The following is an 11,197-nucleotide window of genomic DNA, read 5'->3' as shown; positions in this document are numbered from 1 at the left end:
TAAAAACCTATTCCCAACAGGTGCAAAACCCTTTATAAATAGCTTCTCCCAGTTTCGTTTAAACATATAAGAAAAATCAATCTGTTTTCTCTGTTTCAAAAAGCATCATCAGAAATCAGAAATCTCTTTGTGTGTTCTTGATTGAATCAAGGGGTACAAACCTTGAATTCAGTTTTCGTTGCAGGGCTTTCATTGTATCCTGAAGGCAATATTTCGCATACCTGTTGTAATCGCCAATTGTTATTGGGAGGGTAGAAATATTTGTCTAAAAGAAATTTATACAAGCCTTGAAAGTTTTGGAGTGCAACACTTTCTTCTCTGATTCATTCATCCTTTATGAAACCCAATTTTTTCCAACATAAATATGAGAGCACTTGAATTGAATTTTCGATGGAAATTTCATACAGTTAGCCCATTGAACATCTACATCATGGTATCAAAGAATGATCTTATTGAACACCAATGACATGCATGGAATCACTTTCAAACCAAATACAAGTCATGCTCCTGGAGCATGGGATCCTAAATGTGAAGTTGTTCACCAAAATTCAGCAGAAACAGAGTTATCCACACTGATGGATTGTGCCAAGCTCCCAAACTACTACATGATTACCATTTCGAAATGCCACGCCACCACCAGTTAGTCTCGGATTCCTCAACGAGTAACCATCAACGTTAACTAATCAACTCTACCTATTATGGAAAAGGACTTACCCTTTCAGGTAGCAAATTTTAGTTAAATTCTATTCATTATCGGTTGAATGTGCCTCTTCCTAGGTTTCCCTTGAAAAATATGAACCGCTAAATAACGAAAAAGGGAGAATAAGACTACATGATCACTAGATTTAATTTTTACCCGAGATGAAAAAATACTTGGCTATTCAATAGTCCACATTTCTGATACAAACACGCGTCAACTCTTCTCGGAGCTATAAGGATCCACCCTATAACTTACGACGTAGTAATCGAGAGAAAGACAAAATTAAACATGGAAACTACAACCGGGATAACGCCTCAACTCTTCTCGGAGCTATAAGGATTCACCCTATAACTTACGACGTAGTAATCGAGAGAAAGACAAAATTAAACATGCAAGCTACAATCAAGAACGTTATCCCGCCATATAACTAGCTTTTAGGTGGCAGATGTCACTGTGGTTCAGTGGTAAAGTTGTTGGGTGATGATATCAGAGTTCGAAACTCGTCAGCATTGGAGTGGGGGATTTTTCTCTTTGTTTTTTTGCTAGCTACATGGACTTGTAGGTAGTAAACCTCTTTGAGGTTTAAACTTTAATATAACTTTTGGGCTTTAAACTCAATTTTAGAAACTAGCTTTTAAGTGTCTCAAAGATACTGACCCACGATATTTAATCTAGGACTCATCACGGGCTCCATTCCAGATTCATGATTTATATGGCCAAGATTGAATTTTGAGAGCTAGCGGAAAGGAGCTAAGCCGAATAGAAAAATTAAATTGCAATTTCGGCCTCTTTAAGATTCAAAATCAACATTTGTTGGTATCAAAATCTTATTTGTACCACAAGAAGTCAATTTTTGGTATGCCTCTTTCTAGGTTAATACCGATTCCACCACTATTTTCATTTTGTTCGAGGAGAATCATTTTTCAAGTATCACGAGAAACCAAAATTTATACTTATATCTGGTTTTGTGGGTATTTACCAACATGGCACAGAGGAAAATCATTTTTCAAGTAACATGAAAATCCAAAATTTGTACTTATATCGTTTGTGGGTGTTCCCAATATAGTATAGGGAGGAGCTAGAGAGAAATTGAAACACTAGGAAAAAAAATATTACTAAAACCACTGTATATACCTTTATTAATAAAATGGTGCCTTACCAAGGCTTTATTAATACAGTTTGTGCGTTCGTGATCATCAATTGGAAATCCAACCTTTGGTTGTTGATTGATGTTGATTGATCCTTGGACATTATAAAAAAATGATATTTTGGGCAACGTCATGAGTTCGAGTTGAAATACCCCTTATCCAAGTATTTTAACAGGACATTTAGTGAATTCGGAATACGTAGCGATCCCCAAATTAAACCTGGCATTTTTAGGGGCGACTGAAAAAGAATCAGGGGCGACACAAAAGACAAAATATATTGAAAATACTTTTATGTCCCTTCATAATCGTTAGGATTTTTGCAAAATCTCATTTTTTGGGCAATTATATATTCGGTAGTTATATGAACTATTTTGACTACCGATTATAAGCTTAACCAAATTAGAAAAATAGAGGGTTTTTGCAAAATCTCATTTTGGGGTAACTTTATATTTGGTAGTTATATGAACTATCCTGACTACCGATTATGCTAGGATACCTTCATTTACTACCGATTATCCTGACTACCAATGCCGTTGAAAAAGCTCGGTGGCGGCATGGACGTGGGATAAATACAATGCCGGTACGCTATACAAGGGTCTGGGGGGTCCGGTGGGGCGTAGCCCCTCCCGGCTGTGTTCGACCTGTTTTGAATTGAATTTCAGTCTGTTTTGAATTTTTTTCTGGTTTTCAGTCCACTGCCGGCACAATCATTTAATTCTCGAGAATAATTGAATCGGAAGTCAAGATAACTTTATTTACTACCGATTATAGGATAATCGAAAGAGCAGTGCTATCCCGCACGACTTTGCGGGATAGCTTAATAAGGTATCAACCTACCAGCCGTTCGATTTTCCCCCAACCGTTAGGATTGATTGTAGTTTATTTATTTATTTTAAACAACTCACAGAATCAACAAATTAGAGTTAGGTCCCTTATCTTATAAGTGAAAAAGAAAACCATCCTCTCTATACAGTACTGCGTTACTTAAGAAAAAAATTCACCTTCTTTTTAGATTAAAACCCCATCTTTCTCTGATCTCCTATGTTTACAGTTTTATGAAAATGGGTTCTCGACGAAGTTTGACAAACGAGTTTGATCTTAGTTTGTTAAATGATTTTGATTTTAGTGTATGGAACGCCCGTAATAATTTAGCAGAATCATGTGCAAAGAAAGGTAATTTGATTTTGTGATTTTCTTTAATTGATTTTGATTTTCTTTTTAATCAAACTAGTAATTTGATTATTATGCTCTTAATAGAAGGGATTGCAGGTCAGTAATTCTTAATTACAATCTTTTTAATGAACCCAAAACTCTAGATATCTTTATACAATAAGATATATGTATATGAATTAGGGCTTTGTTCAAACAGTAATTTATTAGTAATTTAGTTAATAAATATCTTTTATGATCATATACAGATTCTCAAGAGTTCAATGAAGTTCCATACGAAGAAGAGGAGGTAGACATGTATGATGAAGACAAAAACTACTGTATGGAAACTAATGAGAACATTATGCCAGCATATGGAGTAAAAAATGTTGCACTTGATGATGCAATAGTTCCATTAAATAGCACACAAGAGTTGTTTGAAGAAGAGATCAATTATATTCGCCCATACATGGGGAAAGAATTTGAGTCACAAGATGAAGCTTACGATTTCTATAACCGGTATGCAGGTAATACTGGATTTAGTATTCATCGGCACACCACTAACAAGTATAGAGTTGAGCCTTTTGAAGTAATACAGCGCACATTTTGTTGTAATCGTCAAGGGGTGCGAGATACTAGAGCTAAGCCTGTTGAACAAAGGCAAAGGAACCAAGCTGATATAAAGGCAAACTGTAATGCCGCAATGGTTATAACGAAGAGATTTGGTAGATGGGTTGTAACTCGTGTTATAGAAGAACATAATCATAAGCTTGTGTCTCCAAGTAAAAGGCATAATATGCAGTCATTAAGATTCATAAGTAGCAGCCAAAAACAAGTTCTTGTCAACAAGCGTTTAGCAGGTGTTAAAACAAATCAAATGATGAATTACTTAACAGTTGAATCAGGTGGAGTTAGAAATATTGGGTTTCTTCCAAAAAATGCAAGAAACTTTTTAAGTACGAAACGACAGTTAGAGCTAAAACATGGAGATGCCCAAGCTGTACTTGACTACTTTGAACATCAACAAGTGGAGAACCCATCATTTTTTTTATTCAATTCAAGTTGATTCGGAAAGCCAAATGACCAACTTTATCTGGGCTGATGCTAAATCGAGGATGGACTATTCTTATTTTGGCGATGTAGTTTGTTTTGATCCTACCTACAGTACAAGCAGGTACGACATGCCATTTGTTCCGATTGTGGGAGTTAATCATCATTGTCAAACTGTATTGTTTGGTGGTGCTTTGCTTTATTCTGAAAGCGAGGAATCATTTGAATGGGTAATGAAAACATGGACGAGAGCGATGCACGGTAAAGCACCAAAAGTAATTCTTACAGATCAAGAATCGGCTATTGGAGGTGCTATTGCACGTGTTCTGCCAGGTACGCGACATAGATTTTTTTTATGGCATATATGTAGAAATGCTATGACGAATTTGTCCAATGTGAACAAAGAATTCGTTAAGGAATTTAACAACTGCTTATATGGATATGAAAGGGTTGAACAGTTTGAGCTAGGTTGGGCTACAATGCTTAAAAATCATAATTTGGAAAAAAATAAATGGTTATCAACATTATACAAGAAACATGAACACTGGGCATCAGTTTATACGCGTGATGTATTTTGTGCAGATATGCATACAACACAACGAAGTGAGAGTATTAACTCTTGTTTTGATGGATTTTTGAGAAGAGATATGCCATTATGTGAATTTGTTCGGCAGTATCTAAGAGCGGTAGTAGCAACAAGAGAGGCAGAAAATAATATGGATTATGACACAATATATACATGCCCAGTTCTGAGATTTTGTATGTGTATTGAGAAAGATGCAGCTTCGGTGTACACAAAGACAATTTTTACTAAATTTCAAGAACAATTAACTGATTGTTTTTCTTATTCTCATGGAAGGGTGGGGAAAAGTGGAACAATATCCACTTATCATGTATCTAGAATTGGATTTTCTCATAAATTCAGGACAGTGATTTTCGATTCTTTTACTAAGTGTGGTCAATGCAGTTGTCTACTATACGAGTTTGCTGGTTATTTATGCAGGCACATCTTAAAGGTTTTCATAGTTGAGAATGTTCAAAATCTTCCAACTCAACATGTTCTGAAACGGTGGACCAAAGATGCTAAATTTGGACCAGTGGTGTTTAACCAAGGTGAAGAAATGGTAGTTGATTGTCAGGATAAGATTACAGTTAAATATAGTAAACTCTGTCAAGATGCGATCAATATTGCAGTCAAAGGTTCGACATCAACTAAGGTATATAATGTGGCAGTACAATGTTTACAGAAAGCTTTATAGGAAATTGAGGAAGCTATAAAATCCTCTCAACAATTAAATCAAGATGGACAACCTGATGTTACACGGTACGAGAATATTACAAGACAAGCATAAAATGTAGAAAACCATCCAGACCTACAAAGATCATTGAAAGACCCTACAATTGTAAAGCGTAAAGGCAAACCTGGTAGAAGGAAGTCATGGGTTGACAAACTCAATAGGGAGCGAAAGGACAAGGAAAAAAATAGAAAAACAAGACCAAAGGATACACTAAGGTACTTTAATAAATTAAGTTATTAAACTTAGTAATCTATATGTAATGTAAAAACATTGACTCATTGAGCTAACTCATTTTATGTGTATGCAGGACGTCAGTTGAGTTGGAGAAACGGAAGAAAACAAAAAATTCAGTCGCATTAGATAATGCTAACTCTCAAGATAACCAACCCAAGAAAAGAAAAAGATGTATGTGCATTATTATTCTTTAATCGTTTCTTATAATCTACCAATATCGATCTCTTTTACTCTTATACCTGCTAATTTATAGTTATACATATTTCAGCGTCAAACATGGGCGGTTTCACTGAAATAAGTAGTCATCAACCTGAAACTTTAAGGTGTGTGTTTTTCGTCGTCTAATAATAGTCTGGAAGGTTCTTCTCTTTATGTTAGCTATTACACGGTGATATATGCTAACTCTACTATCTGTTTTATACCTATACAGTTCCATAAGTTAAAATGATGAAATGCGACACCAACTGAATGAAATCAATCTTACTGGTCATTGTTGGGTAATATTACTTTCTTATATTTAGTTTAATGACTGTATGCTTAAATTCCTCCCCTATAATGACTAATCAATATGTTTTTTTGGGTTACAGGGTTCACATATTTGAATGCTTGCTATTGGTACATCAAGAAGGACCAGCGCAGAAAGAACAAACGGAAAATGGGTCATTTGTCCAAATATTTTTAAATCACGGTTCAAATGGACGAGTAAAAAATAGTTTGGGTGAAATGGCCAAAAAAAATATAATAAGGATGAAACTGGTTTCATCCTAGCTTAAATTTAAAAAATAGTAAGGATGAAACTGAATACATCCTGTGTAAATTAAAAATAAGAAAAAATATTTGAAAATGGGCACGATGAAACTGGTTACATCCTGCCTATTTTTACATTTTTGTCCATTTAAACAGTATCAAAATCTAACTTTCCATTTCACCCAAAAATTGTTGATTTTGGTCTTTTTAACCAATTTTGTGAAGAACAAAATGGTGTTGCATGAGTTTTTTTGTAGATTTTGTAACTATGAATGTGATGCAGTTCATGTATTTTGGATGGTTTGTTTTCGATTGGTGGCATTGGTCAGTAACGCCAGCTAGAGATTTGACAGCCTTACAAATCCATCATCGAAATGAACATAAGCATAAGTGGTGGCAAATTTTGTTAATAGTTGTCGCTGCTATTTTCTTATCGGTCTTCTACTTCTCTCTTTTAGTGGTTTTGTTGTTACAGTAGATCATCTGCAGGACATGGTCTTTGAAAGATTATAATTTGCAACTAAGTGATGAATTGATGTTAAAAGTCTTCACATCTACGTTCGTTACTGTTACTTCTCCGTGTTACCTTCTTTGAAACATAGTTATTCTCTCTATCAGACTAGTAGTTGGCATCTTTTACCTTCTTTGTATGTCAGCATCTTCTAGTGTAAACAAGCCAAACTGTAAATATGGAACTTACAAGTATTCTTAGAAAAAATAAAAACGAAACGAAGGACCTAACTCTAATTTGCTGATTTTTTGCCAGCTGTTTAAAAAAATAAAATAAACTACAATCAATCCTAACGGTTTGGAAGACTGGTAGGTTGATACCTTATTAAGCTATCCCGCAGAGTCTCTAATCGAAATTCGAAAGATAATGAATATTTGCAAAATCTCATTTTGGGGCAACTCTATATTCGGTAGTCAGGATAACTTTATTGACTGCCGATTATGGTAAGATTTCGGCAAAGAGTCACTGTATAATCGGAATTCATGATAACTCTTTCTTTCCTACCGATTATCGGCTCGATCAAAATTCAAAAAACAGAGGATTTTTGCAAAATATCATTTTGGGGCTACTCTATATTCGGTAGATATATGAACTATCTTGACTACCGATTATGATAAGATTTCAGCAAAGAGTCACTATATAATCGGAAGTCATGATAACTCTTCCTTTCCTACCGATTATCGGCTCGACCAAAATTCAAAAAATTGAGAATTTTTGCAAAATCACATTTTGGGGCAAATCTATATTCGGTAGTTATATGAACTACCTTGACTACCGATTATGGTAAGATTTCAGCAAAGAGTCATTGTATAATCGGAAGTCAGGATAACTTCCTTTCTTACCGATTATAAGCTTAACCAAAATTCAAAAAATTGAGAATTTTTGCAAAATCACATTTTGGAGCAACTCTATATTCGGTAGTTATATGAACTATCTTGACTACAGATTATGATAAGATTTCGGCAAAGAGAACTATTGTATAATCGGAAGTCATGATAACTTCATTTACTACCGATTATAGGCTCAACCAAAATTCAAAAAAAAAAAGAGAATTTTTGCAAAATCTCATTTTGGGGCTACTCTATATTCGGTAGTTATATAAACTATCTTGACTACCGATTATAATAAAGCTTCCGATTGTAAAGGGTAGTTTGGCCATTGAAAAAAACGCGATTTTAAGTTATCTACCAATTGTAGATTAACCTCCCGATTATGACCTATTTTGTCCTTTTGTGTCGCCCCTAATTATTTTAGGTTCGCACCTAATTATTTTATGTTCGCCCTAAAAATGCTAGGAAATTAATCTCAAATTGAAGTTGTCGTTTAAAGATGAAGTTTAAATTGAGGATCTAATACCACACAAGAACCCTGATTTTAGCATTACGTACATTCGCAAGTATTTTTCCAAATCGAAGATAAGTTTATGAAGGCATATCTTCCTAAGCCGATGGGTTAAGGTCCCAACCCTATTATAGAAGAATGACCTTTTTGGGCACCACTTATTTTCGAAGGGATCGTGATGTGTTTAAGACATATGGCCCTATTATAATGGGTGTCCCAAAGTTAGAAAATGACTAGCTTATCTTTTACCCTAATTTTAAATTACTACTAACTTCATAATCACCTAAACCTAATCATATAAATGGAAATCTAAAAAAATTCATTAACATGCAAAAGAAAAAGAAAAAGAAAAAAAACACACCGTGAGATGTAACCAGCCTTACGCTGTTCACTATTGCTTATTCATAGTCAGTGACTATATATAGCCCTGAAATTTTCATTTTTGTGTTAGAGAAGCTTCAAGGTTTACAATTCCTAAATATAAATTTCGTCCCTCCCATGATCCACAAAATACCATACCATCGTGAATGACTGCTTGTCCGAGATTTGTCCTAAGTGGACTCTCGTTTCACTGATGTGGTTAAGGCTGTTAGGCCCATGAGTGAGGAGGGTTATAATTCTGGATAAAGAAGAATTTTTTATACTAATCTTTATTCGAATTTACATCTGTGTCACCGACATAAAAAAGGTCTTAAAGCACGAACCAACGACAATACTTCATCAATGTTGAAAAATTACAGAGAGATCTCAAAGTTTGGAATAAACATGTGTTTGGATCTTCATAGGAAAATTAAAAGATACAAATTCTCATAGGAATAACTGTAAGGACCCTCAAACTTGTCCCAGGGAAGCATAGCTCAAGATATTGTAGAGTCCGGTGAGGATGATCTCCAAAGACCGATGAGACAAAGTCTTGCATGGACGATGATCCCCGAAAACGACGATGTCAAACCCGAAGATAAATCTTTTCACTTTCGTTTCTCCACTCTAATGATGTAACTCCCGTTTGTGCTAGGATGCCAAAGTTCGGTTGTAAGGTAGTTTGAAGCTCTCACCCCCATGAATGCAAAGCACTTGCAGTAGCTCAAGTTAAAGTAATTATTGCTCCCAACAACATAGCCAAGGTCATAGTTTCTATAATGATATGTGGCAACAATGTAGCACCATTCGTCGATGCTAAAGTATCAGAGAGGTTATGTCGCAGAGACACACGATCAGTGAGGCAACAAAGTTCGAAGAATCAAACGACAAGATTCAGTACCTTCCCTAAGAAACAATGATGATGGATTACCTCCAGACACAACCAATGTCTCGGAAGTCAATTAGAAGATATGGGAAGACAAAACAGTTCATTTCAAAGGCCATACCAGTAGCAGAAGCAGCAGCCACGCCATGCGGCAAACCTCATTCAATGTATCAGCAAATATTTTACAAGAGCAAATACTTTTGCTTCCACAAGCTTCAACGATCAACTTCTGAAACCAAAAGGGGGCATACATACATCACACCTAACTATAGAGTTTGCAAATACTGAATACTCCTTACATTCCTTACATTTTATTTATACTGCCATACATTATCATGCACACAACACACATTTTGCGTACTTGGTACATGTCTTACATTTTTGTAAACTACATTTTTACAAATCTTAAAACACCACCGGTCTCATATCTTCATACTGGGTAAAGCATTCACACGCAATCTCTCCGGACTCCCCCATAAGCGTCTATGAGTGTACGACCAGGGGGAAGACTTCCATAAGAAAGAGATGCCCAACATGACATGCCTTTGGCAGCTCAGCGGAACGGGTGTTTGCAAAACATTCAGTTTTACACCACGTCTCCGGGAGATTTTCAAACCCCCACAGTTCGGTAATCTCCTAGCCCGAGATTGGCCAACAGGGTGACAGGTTCAAACACTCATCTTACCTCTGCGACAATGGATTTACGATTCCCCACAATGCAGGGGCTAGATCAAACCATACAAATACTTAATAAATTTGTTACTGCTCATACGATGAATTTACCTTATTTATTATAATACATAAAACTCTTACGAAATGTCGTCCACTTACATTTTTGTGCCAGATAAATTTGAGTAATCCTACGAGGCCCATGTATGATCCTTGGCTCAAGCAAATAGCCACATGAGCATGAAGACGAACATAAGAAAACTGTGGGAGCTGTAAGGAGGAAGGCAAGCAAACCAATAAAGCTGGATGTAGAAAAGACCAAGAAGCTACGAACATCTACTGGTACGTATCAACAAAAGAGATGTTGCCTGACCGACGCCGGAGCTGCTATGTGAATAAAGCAATGTTGCTGCCCAAAGTTTTTGTCGCTGCTGTCAACAATCCTGATGTGCCAACAAAGCGATATTGCTACGATGCTGAGATCCACTTATACTGCGTCTCATTCTCGGAATATAATGGATAAAGATCCACTTATACTGTTGAGACGCACCTGTGTTGCTGTTGTTGTGGAAAACCCAACTCTGCTGTAAGAATGAAGGCACGGATGCTACGATGCTGCGATCAAGCTGCTGCCTCTAAGTGATGGACGTAGCTATTACCACCCGCTGGAATCATTAACCCATGCCGCTGCTCATTTGATTACCCGAAATGAGACTCACAAGCGACGACGATGATGGTGCATAGTGCGACGATGATAACAATAGCAACTTGACGATAGCTCCGGCCATGCAACAAAGGCGACATGTCCAATGACAGTGATGAAAGCAAAACGAAGCATAGTTCACTCAAAACTCAGCACCAATCCCAACGATAAGGAGCAATTGAAGGACATAACGGAAGCATGGACAAACGTGGAAAGGGTGATTTTTCTTGAGGATCGCTCATCATCAATCCTCAAGAAAAGAGGCAAATTGTATACACCAAAAATACCTTGACAGATGGACGGCTATTATGAGCTGAAGCTGGACACAAGCCTACAACGGCACACACTGGATCAACTCTAAGAGTGCTTAGAAACTAAGCTAATGGCACTTTAGTAATAAA

At 36.3% G+C, this 11,197-nt stretch overlaps 1 protein-coding gene across 3 annotated transcripts; it reads left to right on the top strand.

Moving 5' to 3' along the window:
• Positions 1 to 2,844: 2,844 nt before the first annotated feature.
• Positions 2,845 to 6,303, top strand: LOC113274704 (protein FAR1-RELATED SEQUENCE 5-like). 3 transcript variants are annotated; one of them, XM_026524092.1, is made up of 7 exons: positions 2,845 to 3,021; positions 3,267 to 4,380; positions 5,051 to 5,560; positions 5,653 to 5,750; positions 5,848 to 5,902; positions 6,010 to 6,076; positions 6,167 to 6,303. In XM_026524092.1, exons 1-2 carry the CDS (start codon positions 2,904 to 2,906, stop codon positions 4,061 to 4,063), a joined length of 915 nt encoding a protein of 304 aa, XP_026379877.1. In that variant the 5' UTR covers positions 2,845 to 2,903; the 3' UTR covers positions 4,064 to 4,380; positions 5,051 to 5,560; positions 5,653 to 5,750; positions 5,848 to 5,902; positions 6,010 to 6,076; positions 6,167 to 6,303. The 3 variants fall into 3 exon arrangements, with proteins under 3 accessions (XP_026379877.1, XP_026379875.1, XP_026379876.1); XM_026524090.1 differs by having other exon boundaries at positions 4,630 to 5,560; XM_026524091.1 differs by having other exon boundaries at positions 3,267 to 5,560.
• Positions 6,304 to 11,197: the final 4,894 nt, after the last annotated feature.

The sequence above is a fragment of the Papaver somniferum genome, chromosome 4 (assembly GCF_003573695.1).
Source record: "Papaver somniferum cultivar HN1 chromosome 4, ASM357369v1, whole genome shotgun sequence".
NCBI classification, from domain to species: domain Eukaryota; kingdom Viridiplantae; phylum Streptophyta; class Magnoliopsida; order Ranunculales; family Papaveraceae; genus Papaver; species Papaver somniferum.
Note: the sequence above shows the minus strand (reverse complement) of the source record. Positions and strands in the feature narration are given on the sequence as shown.

Bases quoted from the DNA above. Each gene is read 5' to 3' on its own strand.
- LOC113274704 (XM_026524090.1), top strand. From the start codon at position 3,981: ATGGAGATGCCCAAGCTGTACTTGACTACTTTGAACATCAACAAGTGG. The intron at 4,381-4,629 runs GTACGCGACATA...TATTTTGTGCAG, and splicing joins TATTGCACGTGTTCTGCCAG to ATATGCATACAACACAACGA.